At 46.4% G+C, this 22,195-nt stretch overlaps 1 protein-coding gene across 1 annotated transcript; it reads left to right on the top strand.

Moving 5' to 3' along the window:
- The first annotated feature begins 16,981 nt into the window (after positions 1 to 16,981).
- On the top strand, positions 16,982 to 22,118 carry LOC122940116. The gene is made up of 3 exons (XM_044296492.1): positions 16,982 to 18,202; positions 18,292 to 18,399; positions 18,489 to 22,118. Exon 1 carries the CDS (start codon positions 17,279 to 17,281, stop codon positions 18,194 to 18,196), a length of 918 nt encoding a protein of 305 aa, XP_044152427.1. The 5' UTR covers positions 16,982 to 17,278; the 3' UTR covers positions 18,197 to 18,202; positions 18,292 to 18,399; positions 18,489 to 22,118.
- The last annotated feature ends 77 nt before the right edge of the window (positions 22,119 to 22,195 follow it).

Here is a 22,195-nt window from a genome sequence, read left to right on the forward strand (position 1 = left end):
GCAGCTCGGGTCCATCACTGGTGCGTGGCTGGGGGGAAAGGCAGGACGATGACGATACGCCTCCCACAGAGGACAGCTTGTCCTTACCCCTGGGCAGCCTGGCACACATGAGCGACTACATGCTGCAGTGCCTGCACAACGACAGCAGAGTTGCCCACATTTTAACCTGTGCGGACTACTGGGTTGCCACCCTGCTGGATCCACGCTACAAAGACAATGTGCCCACCTTACTTCCTGCACTGGAGCGTGATAGGAAGATGCGCGAGTACAAGCGCACGTTGGTAGACGCGCTACTGAGAGCATTCCCAAATGTCACAGGGGAACAAGTGGAAGCCCAAGGCCAAGGCAGAGGAGGAGCAAGAGGTCGCCAAGGCAGCTGTGTCACGGCCAGCTCCTCTGAGGGCAGGGTTAGCATGGCAGAGATGTGGAAAACTTTTGTCAACACGCCACAGCTAACTGCACCACCACCTGATACGCAACGTGTTAGCAGGAGGCAACATTTCACTAACATGGTGGAACAGTACTTGTGCACACCCCTCCACGTACTGACTGATGGTTCGGCCCCATTCAACTTCTGGGTCTCTAATTGTCCACGTGGCCAGAGCTAGCCTTTTATGCCTTGGAGGTGCTGGCCTGCCCGGCGGCCAGCGTTTTGTCTGAACGTGTATTCAGCACGGCAGGGGGCGTCATTACAGACAAACGCAGCCGCCTGTCTACAGCCAATGTGGACAAGCTGACGTTCATAAAAATGAACCAGGCATGGATCCCACAGGACCTGTCCGTCCCTTGTCCAGATTAGACATTAACTACCTCCCCTTAACCATATATTATTGGACTCCAGGGCACTTCCTCATTCAATCCTATTTTTATTTTCATTTTACCATTATATTGCGAGGCTACCCAAAGTTGAATGAACCTCTCCTCTGTCTGGGTGCCAGGGCCTAAATATATGCCAATGGACTGTTCCAATGTTGGGTGACGTGAAGCCTGATTCTCTGCTATGACATGCAGACTAATTCTCTGCTGACATGAAGCCAGATCCGCTGTTACGGGACCTCTCTCCTCTGCCTGGGTGCTGGGCCTAAATTTATGAAAATGGACTCTTACAGTGGTGGGTGACGTGAAGCCTGATTCTCTGCTATGACATGAAGACTGATTCTCTGCTATGATATGCAGACTAATTCTCTGCTGACATGAAGCCAGATTGTCTGTTACGGGACCTCTCTCCTCTGCCTGGGTGCTGGGCCTAAATTTATGACAATGGACTGTTGCAGTGGTGGCTGACGTGAAGCCTGATTCTCTGCTATGACATGCAGACTAATTCTCTGCTTACATGAAGCCAGATCCTCTGTTACGGGACCTCTCTCCTCTGCCTGGGTGCTAGGCCTAAATTTATGAAAATGGACTGTTGCAGTGGTGGGTGACGTGAAGCCTGATTCTCTGCTATGATATGAAGACTGATTTTCTGCTGACATGAAGCCAGATCCTCTGTTACGGGACCTCTCTCCTCTGCCTGGGTGCTGGGCCTAAATTTATGACAATGGACTGTTGCAGTGGTGGGTGACAAGAAGCCTGATTCTCTGCTATGATATGAAGACTGATTCTCTGCTGACATGAAGCCAGATCCTCTGTTACGGGACCTCTCTCCTCTGCCTGGGTGCTGGGCCTAAATTTATGAAAATGGACTCTTACAGTGGTGGGTGACGTGAAGCCTGATTCTCTGCTATGACATGAAGACTGATTCTCTGCTGACATGAAGCCAGATTGTCTGTTACGGGACCTCTCTCCTCTGCCTGGGTGCTGGGCCTAAATTTATGAAAATGGACTCTTACAGTGGTGGGTGACGTGAAGCCTGATTCTCTGCTATGACATGAAGACTGATTCTCTGCTGACATGAAGCCAGATTGTCTGTTACGGGACCTCTCTCCTCTGCCTGGGTGCTGGGCCTAAATTTATGAAAATGGACTGTTGCAGTGGTGGGTGACGTGAAGCCTGATTCTCTGCTATGATATGAAGACTGATTCTCTGCTGACATGAAGCCAGATCCTCTGTTACGGGACCTCTCTCCTCTGCCTGGGTGCTGGGCCTAAATATCTGACAATGGACTGTTGCATTGGTGGCTGACGTGAAGCCTGATTCTCTGCTATGACATGCAGACTAATTCTCTGCTGACATGAAGCCAGATTGTCTGTTACGGGACCTCTCTCCTCTGCCTGGGTGCTGGGCCTAAATTTATGAAAATGGACTGTTGCATTGGTGGCTGACGTGAAGCCTGATTCTCTGCTATGACATGCAGACTAATTCTCTGCTGACATGAAGCCAGATTGTCTGTTACGGGACCTCTCTCCTCTGCCTGGGTGCTGGGCCTAAATTTATGACAATGGACTGTTGCAGTGGTGGCTGACGTGAAGCCTGATTCTCTGCTATGACATGCAGACTGATTCTCTGCTGACATGAAGCCAGATCCTCTGTTACGGGACCTCTCTCCTCTGCCTGGGTGCTGGGCCTAAATTTATGAAAATGGACTGTTGCAGTGGTGGGTGACATGAAGCCTGATTCTCTGCTATGATATGAAGACTGATTCTCTGCTGACATGAAGCCAGATCCTCTGTTACGGGACCTCTCTCCTCTGCCTGGGTGCTGGGCCTAAATATCTGACAATGGACTGTTGCATTGGTGGCTGACGTGAAGCCTGATTCTCTGCTATGACATGCAGACTAATTCTCTGCTGACATGAAGCCAGATTGTCTGTTACGGGACCTCTCTCCTCTGCCTGGGTGCTGGGCCTAAATTTATGAAAATGGACTGTTGCAGTGGTGGGTGACGTGAAGCCTGATTCTCTGCTATGATATGAAGACTGATTCTCTGCTGACATGAAGCCAGATCCTCTGTTACGGGACCTCTCTCCTCTGCCTGGGTGCTGGGCCTAAATATCTGACAATGGACTGTTGCATTGGTGGCTGACGTGAAGCCTGATTCTCTGCTATGACATGCAGACTAATTCTCTGCTGACATGAAGCCAGATTGTCTGTTACGGGACCTCTCTCCTCTGCCTGGGTGCTGGGCCTAAATTTATGAAAATGGACTGTTGCAGTGGTGGGTGACGTGAAGCCTGATTCTCTGCTATGACATGAAGACTGATTCTCTGCTGACATGAAGCCAGATTGTCTGTTACGGGACCTCTCTCCTCTGCCTGGGTGCTGGGCCTAAATTTATGAAAATGGACTCTTACAGTGGTGGGTGACGTGAAGCCTGATTCTCTGCTATGACATGAAGACTGATTCTCTGCTGACATGAAGCCAGATTGTCTGTTACGGAACCTCTCTCCTCTGCCTGGGTGCTGGGCCTAAATTTATGAAAATGGACTGTTGCAGTGGTGGGTGACGTGAAGCCTGATTCTCTGCTATGATATGAAGACTGATTCTCTGCTGACATGAAGCCATATCCTCTGTTACGGGACCTCTCTCCTCTGCCTGGGTGCTGGGCCTAAATATCTGACAATGGACTGTTGCATTGGTGGCTGACGTGAAGACTGATTCTCTGCTATGACATGAAGACTGATTCTCTGCTGACATGAAGCCAGATTGTCTGTTACGGGACCTCTCTCCTCTGCCTGGGTGCTGGGCCTAAATTTATGACAATGGACTGTTGCAGTGGTGGCTGACGTGAAGCCTGATTCTCTGCTATGACATGCAGACTGATTCTCTGCTGACATGAAGCCAGATCCTCTGTTACGGGACCTCTCTCCTCTGCCTGGGTGCTGGGCCTAAATTTATGAAAATGGACTGTTGCAGTGGTGGGTGACGTGAAGCCTGATTCTCTGCTATGATATGAAGACTGATTCTCTGCTGACATGAAGCCAGATCCTCTGTTACGGGACCTCTCTCCTCTGCCTGGGTGCTGGGCCTAAATTTATGACAATGGACTGTTGCAGTGGTGGGTGACGTGAAGCCTGATTCTCTGCTATGATATGAAGACTGATTCTCTGCTGACATGAAGCCAGATCCTCTGTTACGGGACCTCTCTCCTCTGCCTGGGTGCTGGGCCTAAATTTATGAAAATGGACTCTTACAGTGGTGGGTGACGTGAAGCCTGATTCTCTGCTATGACATGAAGACTGATTCTCTGCTGACATGAAGCCAGATTATCTGTTACGGGACCTCTCTCCTCTGCCTGGGTGCTGGGCCTAAATTTATGAAAATGGACTGTTGCAGTGGTGGGTGACGTGAAGCCTGATTCTCTGCTATGATATGAAGACTGATTCTCTGCTGACATGAAGCCAGATCCTCTGTTACGGGACCTCTCTCCTCTGCCTGGGTGCTGGGCCTAAATATCTGACAATGGACTGTTGCATTGGTGGCTGACGTGAAGCCTGATTCTCTGCTATGACATGCAGACTAATTCTCTGCTGACATGAAGCCAGATTGTCTGTTACGGGACCTCTCTCCTCTGCCTGGGTGCTGGGCCTAAATTTATGAAAATGGACTGTTGCAGTGGTGGGTGATGTGAAGCCTGATTCTCTGCTATGACATGAAGACTGATTCTCTGCTGACATGAAGCCAGATTGTCTGTTACGGGACCGCTCTCCTCTGCCTGGGTGCTGGGCCTAAATTTATGAAAATAGACTCTTACAGTGGTGGGTGACGTGAAGCCTGATTCTCTGCTATGACATGAAGACTGATTCTCTGCTATGACATGAAGACTGATTCTCTGCTGACATGAAGCCAGATTGTCTGTTACGGGACCTCTCTCCTCTGCCTGGGTGCTGGGCCTAAATTTATGACAATGGACTGTTGCAGTGGTGGCTGACGTGAAGCCTGATTCTCTGCTATGACATGCAGACTGATTCTCTGCTGACATGAAGCCAGATCCTCTGTTACGGGACCTCTCTCCTCTGCCTGGGTGCTGGGCCTAAATTTATGAAAATGGACTGTTGCAGTGGTGGGTGACATGAAGCCTGATTCTCTGCTATGATATGAAGACTGATTCTCTGCTGACATGAAGCCAGATCCTCTGTTACGGGACCTCTCTCCTCTGCCTGGGTGCTGGGCCTAAATATCTGACAATGGACTGTTGCATTGGTGGCTGACGTGAAGCCTGATTCTCTGCTATGACATGCAGACTAATTCTCTGCTGACATGAAGCCAGATTGTCTGTTACGGGACCTCTCTCCTCTGCCTGGGTGCTGGGCCTAAATTTATGAAAATGGACTGTTGCAGTGGTGGGTGACGTGAAGCCTGATTCTCTGCTATGACATGAAGACTGATTCTCTGCTGACATGAAGCCAGATTGTCTGTTACGGGACCTCTCTCCTCTGCCTGGGTGCTGGGCCTAAATTTATGAAAATGGACTCTTACAGTGGTGGGTGACGTGAAGCCTGATTCTCTGCTATGACATGAAGACTGATTCTCTGCTGACATGAAGCCAGATTGTCTGTTACGGAACCTCTCTCCTCTGCCTGGGTGCTGGGCCTAAATTTATGAAAATGGACTCTTACAGTGGTGGGTGACGTGAAGCCTGATTCTCTGCTATGACATGAAGACTGATTCTCTGCTGACATGAAGCCAGATTATCTGTTACGGGACCTCTCTCCTCTGCCTGGGTGCTGGGCCTAAATTTATGAAAATGGACTGTTGCAGTGGTGGGTGACGTGAAGCCTGATTCTCTGCTATGATATGAAGACTGATTCTCTGCTGACATGAAGCCAGATCCTCTGTTACGGGACCTCTCTCCTCTGCCTGGGTGCTGGGCCTAAATATCTGACAATGGACTGTTGCATTGGTGGCTGACGTGAAGCCTGATTCTCTGCTATGACATGCAGACTAATTCTCTGCTGACATGAAGCCAGATTGTCTGTTACGGGACCTCTCTCCTCTGCCTGGGTGCTGGGCCTAAATTTATGAAAATGGACTGTTGCAGTGGTGGGTGACGTGAAGCCTGATTCTCTGCTATGACATGAAGACTGATTCTCTGCTGACATGAAGCCAGATTGTCTGTTACGGGACCGCTCTCCTCTGCCTGGGTGCTGGGCCTAAATTTATGAAAATGGACTCTTACAGTGGTGGGTGACGTGAAGCCTGATTCTCTGCTATGACATGAAGACTGATTCTCTGCTATGACATGAAGACTGATTCTCTGCTGACATGAAGCCAGATTATCTGTTACGGGACCTCTCTCCTCTGCCTGGGTGCTGGGCCTAAATTTATGACAATGGACTGTTGCAGTGGTGGCTGACGTGAAGCCTGATTCTCTGCTATGACATGCAGACTGATTCTCTGCTGACATGAAGCCAGATCCTCTGTTACGGGACCTCTCTCCTCTGCCTGGGTGCTGGGCCTAAATTTATGAAAATGGACTGTTGCAGTGGTGGGTGACATGAAGCCTGATTCTCTGCTATGATATGAAGACTGATTCTCTGCTGACATGAAGCCAGATCCTCTGTTACGGGACCTCTCTCCTCTGCCTGGGTGCTGGGCCTAAATATCTGACAATGGACTGTTGCATTGGTGGCTGACGTGAAGCCTGATTCTCTGCTATGACATGCAGACTAATTCTCTGCTAACATGAAGCCAGATTGTCTGTTACGGGACCTCTCTCCTCTGCCTGGGTGCTGGGCCTAAATTTATGAAAATGGACTCTTACAGTGGTGGGTGACGTGAAGCCTGATTCTCTGCTATGACATGAAGACTGATTCTCTGCTGACATGAAGCCAGATTGTCTGTTACGGGACCTCTCTCCTCTGCCTGGGTGCTGGGCCTAAATTTATGAAAATGGACTGTTGCAGTGGTGGGTGACGTGAAGCCTGATTCTCTGCTATGATATGAAGACTGATTCTCTGCTGACATGAAGCCAGATCCTCTGTTACGGGACCTCTCTCCTCTGCCTGGGTGCTGGGCCTAAATATCTGACAATGGACTGTTGCATTGGTGGCTGACGTGAAGCCTGATTCTCTGCTATGACATGCAGACTAATTCTCTGCTGACATGAAGCCAGATTGTCTGTTACGGGACCTCTCTCCTCTGCCTGGGTGCTGGGCCTAAATTTATGAAAATGGACTCTTACAGTGGTGGGTGACGTGAAGCCTGATTCTCTGCTATGACATGAAGACTGATTCTCTGCTGACATGAAGCCAGATTGTCTGTTACGGGACCTCTCTCCTCTGCCTGGGTGCTGGGCCTAAATTTATGAAAATGGACTCTTACAGTGGTGGGTGACGTGAAGCCTGATTCTCTGCTATGACATGAAGACTGATTCTCTGCTGACATGAAGCCAGATTATCTGTTACGGGACCTCTCTCCTCTGCCTGGGTGCTGGGCCTAAATTTATGAAAATGGACTGTTGCAGTGGTGGGTGACGTGAAGCCTGATTCTCTGCTATGATATGAAGACTGATTCTCTGCTGACATGAAGCCATATCCTCTGTTACGGGACCTCTCTCCTCTGCCTGGGTGCTGGGCCTAAATATCTGACAATGGACTGTTGCATTGGTGGCTGACGTGAAGCCTGATTCTCTGCTATGACATGCAGACTAATTCTCTGCTGACATGAAGCCAGATTGTCTGTTACGGGACCTCTCTCCTCTGCCTGGGTGCTGGGCCTAAATTTATGAAAATGGACTCTTACAGTGGTGGGTGACGTGAAGCCTGATTCTCTGCTATGACATGAAGACTGATTCTCTGCTGACATGAAGCCAGATTGTCTGTTACAGGACCTCTCTCCTCTGCCTGGGTGCTGGGCCTAAATGTATGAAAATGGACTCTTACAGTGGTGGGTGACGTGAAGCCTGATTCTCTGCTATGACATGCAGACTAATTCTCTGCTGACATGAAGCCAGATTGTCTGTTACGGGACCTCTCTCCTCTGCCTGGGTGCTGGGCCTAAATTTATGAAAATGGACTCTTACAGTGGTGGGTGACGTGAAGCCTGATTCTCTGCTATGATATGAAGACTGATTCTCTGCTGACATGAAGCCAGATTGTCTGTTACGGGACCTCTCTCCTCTGCCTCGGTGCTGGGCCTAAATTTATGAAAATGGACTCTTACAGTGGTGGGTGACGTGAAGCCTGATTCTCTGCTATGACATGAAGACTGATTCTCTGCTATGACATGAAGACTGATTCTCTGCTGACATGAAGCCAGATTGTCTGTTACGGGACCTCTCTCCTCTGCCTGGGTGCTGGGCCTAAATTTATGACAATGGACTGTTGCAGTGGTGGCTGACGTGAAGCCTGATTCTCTGCTATGACATGCAGACTGATTCTCTGCTGACATGAAGCCAGATCCTCTGTTACGGGACCTCTCTCCTCTGCCTGGGTGCTGGGCCTAAATTTATGAAAATGGACTGTTGCAGTGGTGGGTGACGTGAAGCCTGATTCTCTGCTATGATATGAAGACTGATTCTCTGCTGACATGAAGCCAGATCCTCTGTTACGGGACCTCTCTCCTCTGCCTGGGTGCTGGGCCTAAATATCTGACAATGGACTGTTGCATTGGTGGCTGACGTGAAGCCTGATTCTCTGCTATGACATGCAGACTAATTCTCTGCTGACATGAAGCCAGATTGTCTGTTACGGGACCTCTCTCCTCTGCCTGGGTGCTGGGCCTAAATTTATGAAAATGGACTGTTGCAGTGGTGGGTGACGTGAAGCCTGATTCTCTGCTATGACATGAAGACTGATTCTCTGCTGACATGAAGCCAGATTGTCTGTTACGGGACCTCTCTCCTTTGCCTGGGTGCCGGGGCCTAAATATCTGAGAATGGACTGTTCCAGTGGTGGGTGACGGGAAGCCAGATTCTCTGCTATGGGACCTCTCTCCAATTGATTTTGGTTAATTTTTATTTATTTAATTTTTATTTTAATTCATTTCCCTATCCACATTTGTTTGCAGGGGATTTACCTACATGTTGCTGCCTTTTGCAGCCCTCTAGCCCTTCTCTGGGCTGTTTTACAGCCGTTTTAGTGCCGAAAAGTTCGGGTCCCCATTGACTTCAATGGGGTTCGGGTTCGGGACGAAGTTCGGATCGGGTTCGGATCCCGAACCCGAACATTTTCGGGAAGTTCGGCCGAACTTCTCGAACCCGAACATCCAGGTGTTCGCTCAACTCTAGTGGTGAGTTATTCATTGGATATGCAAAAGTTCTAATTGTTTGTTGTCCTTGAGTGTATGTGGAGTTGTAATAGTGGATAAAGTATTGAATGCTGTATGTTAATAAGGGTTAAAGCAGAGGAAAGTGTGGATTCTCTGTAGAGGAACAATTTGTGTTTTGTTTGGAATCTTGACTTGAGTTCAGACGGAGTGTGTGCATATATGTAAAAACATTGTGGGAAAAGTTTGGTTCTTTGTCTTGTTCACTTGTGAGTGTGTATTGGCAGTACAATAGCTGTTATATTGATAGTTGCAATTGTGTTGAGTGTACATTGGTGAAATGGAACTGGCCTATAGTTATGTTAAGAAATATGCCTCTGCCAAGTATCATTCCTGTGCAGATGAACCTCTTAAGAGTCAAGTTAATGCGTTGTTGTCTCAGTGTCAGCAACATAATGACAAGCTGCAGAGTAGACCACTTACAAAAAAAGGTAGCAAAGAGAAATTGGCTAACGAAATTGCGGTATTGCTCAGAATCACAGAAATTTCTGAGCAAATGGGGGAGCAATGGAGAGCAGAAAGGAGTCAACTTGGAGAGCAGATAGAGAAAGTTGGACATAATCTTAGGAGCATTGCAACTGCCTCCAGTCTTGAAATGAATGACTTGAGGGCTACAGTGTGCAATTTATCTGAAAGAAATTGTGAGCTGCAAGAACAATTGGAACAATGCAATGCAAACTTGGATATGAAGAGTAGGCTTGTTGGTTCATTGCAACTAAAATTATCTCATATGGAGGAATTGGTAACGTCCTTGGAGAGGAAATTGGAAGATGCAAACTCCCAGCTACTTAGAAAGGAGCAATGGATATTATCCCTCAATGAACGGAAGAAAAGGTGTCCATCAGCCAATATCTGTACTGTCACTGATGGGAATACATCCAATGAGGTGGCATTAACAAATGCTCCTGGATATTTAGGGGATGGCACTAGTGTACTCACAATTAATGAAAAACTTACATTGTGCCAGATTTTGGGTGAGTTTAATACACTGGAGTCACCCGTGTGCCTGTCTAATAAATTTGAGGCTATTGTACAGAAATACACTTTGACTGATAAAGATGCATGCTCTCTTCTAAAGGCTTGGGTACCAGCACCTCTAGCAGCCCAGGTATCTGCATATGAGAATGATAACTTAGATGCAGAGGGAAGGATGAAAGAACTGCAGCGTGTGTTAAAGAGTCGTGATGATAGAGGGATAAATGCGTTACAAAGAATGAAAATGACCCTATATTGTTCTGTAACCAATATCTTTCATTGTACAAAAGTGTGTATAACTGTCCTGGTATGTCTGCTGATGATCCGACCTTCATATACTCAATGGCCAATATCTGTTATGTGAACTATCCTAATAGGATTGCCCTCAGAAATGCCAATTCATACCAGAGCTTTATCAATATACTTAGAGACTGGTGTGAAGAATCCAGTGATGGGTATAGATCAGATGCAGATATATCAGTAGTGAGCAGAGGTACAAGAAGGAAGAAATTCATCAGGTGTTACAAATGTCACAGACCAGGGCACATTCAGAGATTTTGTAGAACCCCCGATATTTCCAGCCTGATACAGGATGATAAAAGTATATCCACCCAGGACAAGGAAAGCATACCACAGGAGCCTGATGTCATGGATAACAGCCTTGGGGAGTCAGGAAATGCTGAGGGGCAAAAGGAGGAGATTTCAGCTAACAATGGCCCCAGCCCTCCGAATAGCCAACAGCCATGGGGGACGAGCATACCAATGTTTGCACCCTGGGCCAGGGGCGTAGCGTGGGGGGGGCCAGGGGGGCCGTTGCCCCGGGCGCCAAACTGCAGGGGGGCGCTCCGGCGCCGGCTGAAAGATTTTATAATGTAAGTTTTTTTTCAGGTTGCGCCGTTGTGGCATGCGGCGCAACGGCCGGCCAGAGAGCTCAGCTGTTTAGTGCGCGCCCGCCCGGCCCTGCCGCCCTGATGCAGATCATGATTCATTCATGATTTGTGCGGTCGCGGCGGGCGCACTACTTACACTAGCAGGCTAGCAGCTAGAGTCATTACATACATGATTGGCGGCTGGCACCGCCTCCTTCTCCTCGCCGCCTCCTTCTCCTCGCCGCCTCCTTCTCCTAGTGCTAGTGGGTCATTAGGCTGGCCGCTGGCCTGGCTCCCTCCGGCTCCGCCCACTTTCCAGACGGGAAACACAGTGCGGAGCGCGGGAGCCAGAGCCAGCAGAAGATTGCCAGGAGGCAGGAGCAGGAGGCAGGAGCAGGAGGCGGCGCCGCGGCAGAAAAGGACAGTCAGAGTCACTCACAGCAGCAGTGTGACTAGCAGCAGTGTGCACTGTGTCACACACAGTCACTCCAGACTCCAGACTCCAGTCAAGAAGACAAAGAACTGTTGAGTCTGATGAGTGAGCCCTGAGCCGCCCTAGAAGAGTCCAGAGTGACAGAGTGGAGTCCAGTCCAGACTGAGACTACTACAGAGCAGAGGTAGAAAGGGAGTTAGTGGCACTAGTAGTGTAGTGATTAAGTTGGGTGGCCATGTAAGGCTACTTTCACACTAGCGTTCGTCGGTCCGCTCGTGAGCTCCGTTTGAAGGGGCTCACGAGCGGACCCGAACGCAGCCGTCCAGCCCTGATGCAGTCTGAATGGAGCGGATCCGCTCAGACTGCATCAGTCTGGCGGCGTTCAGCCTCCGCTCCGCACGGACAGGCGGACAGCTGAACGCTGCTTGCAGCGTTCGGGTGTCCGCCTGGCCGTGCGGAGGCGTGCGGATCCGTCCAGACTTACAATGTAAGTCAATGGGGACGGATCCGTTTGAAGATGCCACAATATGGCTCAATCTTCAGGCGGATCCGTCCCCCATTGACTTTACATTGAAAGTCTGGACGGATCCGTACGAGGCTATTTTCACACTTAGCTGTTATATGCTAAAATAATGCAGACGGATCCGTTCTGAACGGATCCTCCGTCTGCATTATTATGATCGGATCCGTTCAGAACGGATCCGATCGAACGCTAGTGTGAAAGTAGCCCTTAGGCTACTTTCACACTAGCGTTCGGGCGGATCCGTTCTGAACGGATCCGCCCATAATAATGCAGACGGAGGCTCCGTTCAGTACGGATCCGTCTGCATTATTTTTAGCATAGAACAGCTAAGTGTGAAAATAGCCTAGTACGGATCCGTCCAGACTTTCAATGTAAAGTCAATGGGGGACGGATCCGCTTGAAGATTGAGCCACATTGTGGCATCTTCAAACGGATCCGTCCCCATTGACTTACATTGTAAGTCTGGACGGATCCGCACGCCTCCGCACGGCCAGGCGGACACCCGAACGCTGCAAGCAGCGTTCAGCTGTCCGCCTGTCCGTGCGGAGGCGAGCGGAGCGGAGGCTGAACGCCGCCAGACTGATGCAGTCTGAGCGGATCCGCCTCCATTCAGACTGCATCAGGGCTGGACGGCTGCGTTCGGGTCCGCTCGTGAGCTCCTTCAAACGGAGCTCACGAACGGAAACCCGAACGCTAGTGTGAAAGTAGCCTTAGGCTGCTTTCACACTAGCGTTCGTTGGTCCGCTCGTGAGCTCCGTTTGAAGGAGCTCACGAGCGGACCCGAACGCCTCCGTCCAGCCCTGATGCAGTCTGAATGGATGCGGATCCGCTCAGACTGCATCAGTCTGGCGGCGTTCAGCCTCCGCTCCGCTCGCCTCCGCGCGGACAGCTGAACGCTGCTTGCAGCGTTCGGGTGTCCGCCTGGCCGTGCGGAGGCGTGCGGATCCGTTCAGACTTACAATGTAAGTCAATGGGAACGGATCCGCTTGAAGATGTCACCATATGGCTCAATCTTCAAGCGGATCCGTCCCCCATTGACTTTACATTGAAAGTCTGAACGGATCCGCGCAGGCTACTTGCGCACTTGCAAATTTTTTTAAAGTTATTAATGCAGACGGATCCGTACTGAACGGAGCCTCCGTCTGCATTAATATGATCGGATCCGTTCAGAACGGATCCGATCAAGCGCAAGTGTGAAAGTAGCCTAAGATGTCACAATGATGACCTCCCTCCCTGTCCCTGAGTCTGTGTGTGGGGGGATGGTGGCTCAGATGGTGGGTTTACAGTGTGCACCACTGTCTGAGCAGCATGCAATAATAATGGTAATAAATCAATCAATGAGTGAAGTGCCAGATCTCTGCCAGGCCAAATGGGTGGCGTGGCAGTCTGGCATTCATGGTTCTGATGTGGCAGCCAGGATAACTGTAGAGAGGCACTGAGACAGTACTGCCTCTGGGATGCCATCTGCCCATCTCAATACCAGGCCTACGCTGGGGCTGGGCTGGTATGGATATCAGAGATGGGCAGAAGATGGCATCCTAGAGTCAGTACTGTCTCTGGTCACCCTTCACCAGCACCCTGACTGCCACCTGCTTGGCCTGCCTGGCTCTCATGGTACTTCACTGCATACCTGCTGTTTGGCTATCAGCTTCCTCTTCATTTCACCTCATGTCCAGACAAGTATCTCTGGCAGTCGCTGACCAAGTTTTAGGCTAATTTCTCATTAGCGGCAGGGCAGGCTGTCGGATCCTGCCGGTGATTTACATGTGTCCCTGGACTGACAATCCATCCCCATTGACTATAATGGGGGCAGTGGTGGAGTTCTGGCGGCCTCTTACTGTGCGCTGCCATACTGCCACCGGAACTCAGCCTCCACCCCCATTATAGTCAATGGTAATGGAGCGTCAGTCCAGAGGCACGTGTAAACTAGTGGTGGGACAGATACGTCAGGTTGTTCAATTGCCGGAATGCTGGTTGCTAGGAGCAATGTCCAGACAGTCCAGTACTGCAGCCTGTGCTTTCATTTCAGTATTCATGCGGGCTCCCCTCCCTGTTTAATTCTGATGGGGTGAATGGTCTTGGTCTGGGTGTGTGTGGTCTAGCTCTTTATAGACCTTTGTGACTGAGTTTAGGGGCGGTATGTCTCCAGCCTTGCTGGGATGCAGGAGCCATGTACCTCACCTTGGTGATGCCCTCTGCCCTGTTTGTGTGGCCTCCTAGCCAGGGGACTAAGGCTATATGCACACAACTGTGAAAAAAAAGTCAGTTTAGGGTACTTTAACACTTGCGTTTTTCTTTTCCGGCATAGAGTTCCGTCACAGGGGATCAATACCGGAAAAGAACTGATCAGTTTTATCCTAATGCATTCTGAATAGAGAGTAATCCGTTCAGTTTGCATCAGGATGTCTTCAGTTCAGTCTTTTTGACTGATCAGGCAAAAGAGAAAACCGCAGCATGCTAAGGTTTTCTCTCCGGCTAAAAAAACTGAAGACATGCCTGAATGCCAGATCTGGCATTTTTTTCCCATAGGAATGTATTAGCGCCGGATCCGGCATTGAGAATGCCGGATCCGGCCTGCGCATGCACAGACCGGTAAAAATGTGAAAAAATGTACAAGACGGATCCGTCTGTCCGCATGACAAGCGGGGAGATGGATCTGTCCTTGCAATGCATTTGTGAGACCGATCCGCATCCGGATCCGTCTCACAAATGCTTTCAGTCAGCGGCGGATCCGGCATTCCGACCGGATCACACTGCCGCAAGTGTGAAAGTAGGCTAAAAATGAACATTTTTAATGGACGTCACGTTTATTTCACTGATTCCTTTGGATCCATTCAATTATATGGGGTCAGTCTGTCATTTCAAAACGGACAAGATAGAACATGTTCTATTTTTTAGGGCTCCTGGTTTCTGTGGAGGGAGGATGTCAAGTCTGTGTGCAGCTCTGCGGTGACTGCCATGGGTCAGTCTACATGGGGTCCAGGCAGCTGCTTGTTTTCTAGCACTTGTTTTGTAGGGATGGACACCCATGCTTGGTGGATAGTGAGTGTGGCTGAATTTGTAAGATGCCTTCCTGTGTCATTCCAGCTCTTGCCATTTCGAGACAAACGCGGTCAACTATAAGGAGAAAATCCTTACCCAGCTTAAACTGTACCCTACCAGGAGAAGCAAGGACCTTCTTCTCAACATCATCACAAAGACACAAGGTAAGTGAATGCATGGACACCCATGCTTGGTGGATAGTGATTGTGGCTGAATTTATTAAATGCCTTCCTGTGTCATTCCAGCTCTTGCCATTTGGAGACCAACGCGGTCAACTATAAGGAGAAAATCCTTACCCAGCTTAAACTGTACCCTACCAGGAGAAGCAAGGACCTTCTCAACGTCATCACAAAGACACAAGGTAAGCGAATACATGGACACCAATGCTTGGTGGATAGTGATTGTGGCTGAATTTATTAAATGCCTTCCTGTGTCATTCCAGCTCTTGCCATTTGGAGACCAACGCGGTCAACTATAAGGAGAAAATCCTTACCCAGCTTAAACTTTACCCTACCAGGAGAAACAAGGACCTTCTCAACATCATCACAAAGACACAAGGTAAGTGACTGCATGGACACACATGTCTAACCATGATATTGTCATATGAATGGTGGCCCAATGAGTGACCGTAAATAAATATTTTAGTTAGAATTTTTTTTTTTTCTTTGGCCAGAAGACTACACCTTTGCTGTTAGCTATTATGCCAAACAAAAAAGAATCAGGTGCACAAGGCAGAAAGAGGAGAAAGATAGAGCAGAAGCAGCAAGCTAAAATAGCTGGAAGCCTTGACAGGTTTCTTGTGAACACAGCTGTAAGTACATTAGGATCACCATCACCAGTAGCATCACAAGAGCCTCACGAACAGGAACAAGTGCCTGTGGACATTCCTATTGTTACTTTAGAAACAGAAGAGACAGCTTTGTGTGAAGATGCTCCTACTGCTCAGCCAAATATTTCTGCTCAGCCAAATATACTAGAAAGAATTGACCTCAAAGTCTTCACCGATATTGGCTATTGGCCAGATACTGTGGATGAAACTTTGAAAACGGAACTTGTCAAGAGAGGAACAGTGGAACTACAGAATAAGGATGCATTGTTTCCAAAAGATAGTGATGGCAGGTCATTTTCTAAGGAATGGTTCTACATGAATTTGGAGAATGGCAAGACTATGTTAAGGACATGGTTAGTGTTTTCACCTATGAAATGTGCTGCATATTGCTTTCCTTGTATGCTTTTCCAGAAGGCCAAAGGGAAAAGTTCATTTGGAAAGTCTAATGGATTTAAAGCATGGAGAAAACTAAACCCCAGGTTGCTAGAACACGAGCGTAGTTTTTACCACCATCGTGCATTTACAATGTGGAAAGAATTTGAAATGCGGCTACAAAAACAAGAAACCATTGATGCTGCTGCCCAGCTTGTACAAAAGAGGTCATTTGAAAAGTGGAGGGCAATCCTAGTGAGAATACTTGACTGTGTGCTATATCTAGCAAGACAATCCTTACCCTTACGTGGTCACTCTGAAAATATAAGCAGTGATGATAAGTGTGGAAATTTCCTAGAAACTTTCAAGCTACTAGCAAAATATGACCCAGTGGCCAATCAGCACCTTCACAAAGTTCAGCAGGCACATGGGTACTCTGTATCCTACCTCTCTCCACAGAGCCAGAATGAGTTCATCAGCTTGCTTGGTGATCATGTTAGAACAGCCATCTTGCAAAGAATCACAAAGGCCAAGTATTTTGCTATCATGTTTGATAGCACTCCAGATATTTCTCATACTGACCAAATGTCTCAAGTGATTCGATATGTTCACATTGAAGATACTGAAGTCAACGTTCTCGAATCATTCATTGATTTTATTCAGTTATCTGGGAAATCAGCAGATATTATTACAAAACACATTTGTGACAAGTTAAAGACAGATGGCCTTAAGCTGGAGCACTGCTATGGCCAAGGATACGACAACGCAGCAACTATGGCTGGACACATTAGTGGAGTCCAGAAGCGCATTTTGGATATCAATCCCAAAGCAGTGTTTGTGCCATGTAACAATCACTCGCTCAATCTTGCCGGTGTGCATTCAGTTGGTGTTGGAACAAAGTCTATAACTTTCTTTAGTACTGTAGAAAAATTATATACTTTCTTCTCAAGCTCCACCCATAGATGGGATGTTCTTAAGGAACATGTACCAATTAACTTAAAGCGATCATGTGACACAAGATGGAGTTCAAAGCATGAAGCTGTATGTGTACTTGCTAAACACACTGATAAAATAATAGATGCTTTGGAAATGCTGCGAGACAGGCCAGGAGAAAACTTTGAAACCAAAGGGGATGCAGGAAGTCTATTAGTTTGCATTATGACTTATCCTTTTTTTTCATTCTTGCATTTTTGGAGTCCAGTATTAAACGAAGTGAATGATGCTCAGCTCTACCTGCAGCAAAAAGGACTTGCCCTTGATCAATGTGTGCAAAAGCTGAAAACACTGGTTTTATTTTGCCAGGAAAAACGAGACAGTGTAGTGTTAGAGGCAACTGAGAAAGCTCTGCAGATATGTCAAATGTACAACATTTCTACAGAGAGAAGAGTTGGAAGACGTAAAAAGATGCCTGGTGAGCTAAGTTGTGATGCTGGCTTGACCTTAATACAAGAAACAAGAAGAGAACAACTAGAAGCAATTGATCGTCTTAAAGCAGAAATCACAAAACGCTCAACACAGATGAATATGCTTCACCAGAGATTTGCTTTCCTGCAAATCCAGACTTTGCTAGATATTGAAAAAGATGATTTTATCATTGAACAAATTGAGCACACATGTGCTAAGTACACAGAGTTGAATGCTGCAGCTATGTTCAATGAAATAAATCGCCTTCGGAAGCACATTGTCTTGTATAAGGAAGTCAACACTGATGAGCAGCCTACTAACTGGATCGCTTTAGATTTGCTTCGATGGGTGTACAAGTGGAAGCTGCAGGAGAGTTTGACTAACTTTGTTGTTGCATTAAGAATATTTTTAACCATCACTGTTTCAACTGCCAGTTGTGAAAGAAGTTTCTCCAAACTGAAATTAATAAAAACATATCTAAGATCTACAATGAGCCAGGAAAGATTGACTAATCTAGCAATGCTTTCAATCGAGCGAGATTTCAAAATAGAGTTTGAAACCGTAATTGAAAAATTTGCAAAAATCAAAAGCAGGCGATTTTAAATTGAGGTAAGTGGATCTACTTGGATTTAGAATTGACTGAACATTAGCTATAATGTTGTCTACTAGATTTCAAGTATGCTTTTGTTTTTTTGTAGGTTCTGGCCTGCTTCTTGTTTTACTTCTTGTTTTACTACAAAGAAATTCAGCGGCAGTTAAGAGTTTATCTGTTATCAGGATGTTGCACAGTACAGCAGTGCCATGAGGTAAGTGGATTTACTTGGATTTAGAATTGACTGAACATTAGCTATAATGTTGTCTACTAGATTTCAAGTATGCTTTTGTTTTTTTGTAGGTTCTGGCCGGCTTCTTGTTTTGCTACAAACCAATCCAGTGTCAGATCAGAGTTTCTGTTATCAGGATGTTGCACAGTACAGCAGTGCCATGACAGTAACTGGCAGTAGGAATCTAAGCACAAGGCTTTCTATGGATCAGGGACTGTGTAGAGATGTGTTCTGGACTTATGGGAACAGATCAAGATGAAACTGGATATCAGTGTCCATTATGTATGGTATGTAAAGCCATATGGAACCCTGTATTTTATGAGATCCTGCAATAAATTGCGGTATATGTCTCTTTTATAGTATTAGTGGTAATATTGGTCTTGGTATGCCTGTGGGGCGTCATTCTATAAAAAGGCGCATGCACAAAAGTTAGGGGGCGCCATACTAGGTTCGCCCCGGGTGCTGACAACACACGCTACGCCACTGCCCTGGGCTAATCTTCTATTTTGGCTGGAATGCAGTTGGTCCCAAATAGCATTACCATTTTTCATAACAAATATGGCAAACTTTGTGAGCAATGCCTGCTTAGTTTAGAAAGAATATGGGACTTATATTCTAGCCGTACAGATAACAGGACAAGGCTTAGAGAATAAGAATTTGACTATAATGATAATTGTGTGTAATAATTGTCTTTGTGTTTCTTTTTCAGGAGCCACTAAAGGCAGCTTAGTCAAGCTGGTTAAAGACTAATGTTTTTGTTTTGTTCACAGGTTTTAGGTGGAGTGGTCCTGACTAAATTTAGTTAAGCATTAGTTAGATCAATTTAAAAAGGTCTTCATAGTCACCACGTGGTATCATGAGCTCAATAATTAGTAATTGTTTGCAAACAATTAAATAACAGTCAGGCATTTGTTGGTTAAAACAGTCATGTATACTGTACCTTTGTGATGTGAATGTATTTTTTTGTCGCCCCCCCCCCCCCATGACCTTTTGTGTTTTAGGTGTAAATAGCATTTGCTCTTTCAATGGACCTCACAGGAAGATGTCTTTGTTCACACACCAGAACAAAAGTTGAGTTGGGAGATGGTGTTAGTATCTGTCTGACTGCGATGTGTTAAGGGACAGCAGAATTAATTTTTTCATATGTGATTTTTTTTTTCTACCTGTGCATTTGTTTTCCTTGTTAACATTTTTAAATTAACATTTTTTTTTTTTTTTTAAGTATTTTGTAATTTATGTTTATATATACAGACCTACTGCTTGGGTAGGCACTAAACTTTAAAGTTGTTTACCAGATTGGTCATTTTTTAGTTAGTATGGTACCAGTGTAGTATGGTACCAAATGGGGGAATGTGTTTGAAAGAATTATAGGTCACACTAAGAGGCCATGTTTTTTGTTTTGGTTTTTGTGTGGTTTACAAATACCCCCCTGCTAGGATGGATTTAGATTACCGTCTGGTCTGAACCTAGGCATATTAGTGAGGTTACATGTAGGTGTAGAAAGGTATTGACTGCTAAGAATAATGATACTGCTCTTGATTTTTATTTCCAGGATCCGTAATGAGGCAAAATAACATATCCAAATTTGGGACCCTGGAGAAGTACCAGCAGCCCAATATTGTGGTGGCAATTGGACTACATCTTACACATAGTTATTGATAGATCTTATACACTGCTTAACAAAAAAGAGTGACTGGGATTTTGGGAGAGGTGTGGAAGATTATTTGAAACAAGATGACAGTGCCCGATTTAAATGCGCACAGACATCAGCTAGAAGTCTACATGGGGGAAGGCCTCCCATGGACAATAGAAGAACACATATGGTTGTTTTGCATAAATTCACCATATTGCTGAGTTCTTTTTGTTTTCTTGTTTCCTCTTACTTGCAGGATTAAATCAGTGAGTGGAAAATGAAGGAAGCAGAAGTTCCTATCAATATATAAGCCATACTGAAGTTCTAAAAACTAATTGTCAGTAGTCTGATATGGCCATGTCTATTCAATCTTCAGGCACATCTTTGAGCCTTTGAATAGCCAGATAATAGGTCTCTTGCAGCACCTATTATACAGGGGTAAGAAGGTGGGATGACCAACAAGAAAAATCATTCGGCCTTCTGGAAATTATTAATGTGTATGCCAGACATTTGTAGCATGTGGTTGGTGGTTAATTTACTCAAACGGTGTACTCGATTATCATGAATGAGGCCTGAATTTTTACATGTATAGTTTAAAACCATGCAGAGTATGGCATTATGGTTAACAGTCCAAGGTTTCACTTTATGCTTATTGGCCAATATAGAGCACAACGTACATTAGAATCACCTGTATTAGACATATATACATCTACCATGTATCTTTTTATTTTTATATTTGTATTGTATGAGATCTTGTGAGAAGTAGAATTCAGCTTGATTGGACTTTTGCAAATGCACAGACTGTCACATATTGCTAAAGTGGGCTTGCCCATATTCCAGCTATATAAGGCAGCTGACGAGCAAGACTAGTTGGTAGTGAAATGACAATCTGGTTACAGGATCAAGTCAATTAGCATGGTGTAATGTTATATACTGCATGTGATATCAATGTAGGATATGTAGATTTTCCTGTGATTATCATGAGGGATATTGGTGACTTGTTATTTATTTATTAATATCCATAATGAATAGTGTGTGACTGTTGAATGAATGGGTTCCTGTTCTGTCTATGCCTGCCCATGTTGACGAAGAAACTGTTTCCGAAGAAAGGCCACAATGCTGGAAAGGTTGCAGGACTGGAGTAATGCAGATATCAAGTTCCTATGGTTATTTTTTTGATTGTGTGTGCCAATAGGCACAAGACCAGGGAATGTTGGAACTGATAAAATTGACATCTATGATACAGCTTTAATGCAAAGATGTTCCTTAATATCTTGAACTGAATCAGCCCGGGTCTGCTTGATATGCAAATGAGGACAATCAAAGGGTTCTTGGGGCAGGACACTGATGAAAGGAAGATCTGCCAGGACTGTCACATCCTGGGGAAAGCCCGACCCCCTGCTGGTATTTACTGCCCACACCTGTGTCAGCAAGGACATATATGCTGGGATGGGGGCAGGGGTATATGATACAACTTTCTTCCTGTGTAATTACCTGCACCAACCTAACTCACAAGTAAGAGCAATGGTGACCTTGGTGACCTCTGGGACAAGACAAGTCTTCCTGGACTCTACAATCAAGAATGTGATTCGCTGAGACCTGCTGGAGAGGAGTGTTCTGAGTACAGAAGAAAAGCCCATGGCATGTGTGACTGAGAGAGAGAATGGTGTAGCTAGCTCAAGGATCCTGACCCCCTCCAATCCCCTCTCCCATTCCCTTATTTGTATTTAGAATGTAGATATATCCCTATTTGTAAATAAATCCAACACTGAGTTAAGATATAGTTGTTCTTCAGTAATTTAAGGCACCTGCCAAGCAAAACACATTCTACATTTGGCACCCCAGATGGAGTGTGGAAATTCCTAAATCCACATAGAACCTATAAGACGAAATTGCTCTAATTCAAATTGCTGAAAGAACAGACCAGACCTGTTGCACAGATTCCGTGGTGAAGTAATTTAAGGCACCCGCCAAGCAGAACACATTCTACAAAGAATATCAAGGAAAGAGGTTCAATTCTTGCTAAGAAGGCTTCAGGGCGTCCAAGAAAGTCCAGCAAGCGCCAGGATCGTCTCCTAAAGAGGATTCAGCTGCGGGATCGGAGTGCCACCAGTGCAGAGCTTGCTCAGGAATGGCAGCAGGCAG

Source organism: Bufo gargarizans, chromosome 6 (genome assembly GCF_014858855.1).
Source record: "Bufo gargarizans isolate SCDJY-AF-19 chromosome 6, ASM1485885v1, whole genome shotgun sequence".
Classification (NCBI taxonomy): Eukaryota; Metazoa; Chordata; class Amphibia; order Anura; family Bufonidae; genus Bufo; species Bufo gargarizans.

What these genes read in the sequence shown, in the direction of transcription:
- LOC122940116 (XM_044296492.1), top strand. Translation starts at nt 17,279, where the DNA reads ATGCTGCGAGACAGGCCAGGAGAAAACTTTGAAACCAAAGGGGATGCA.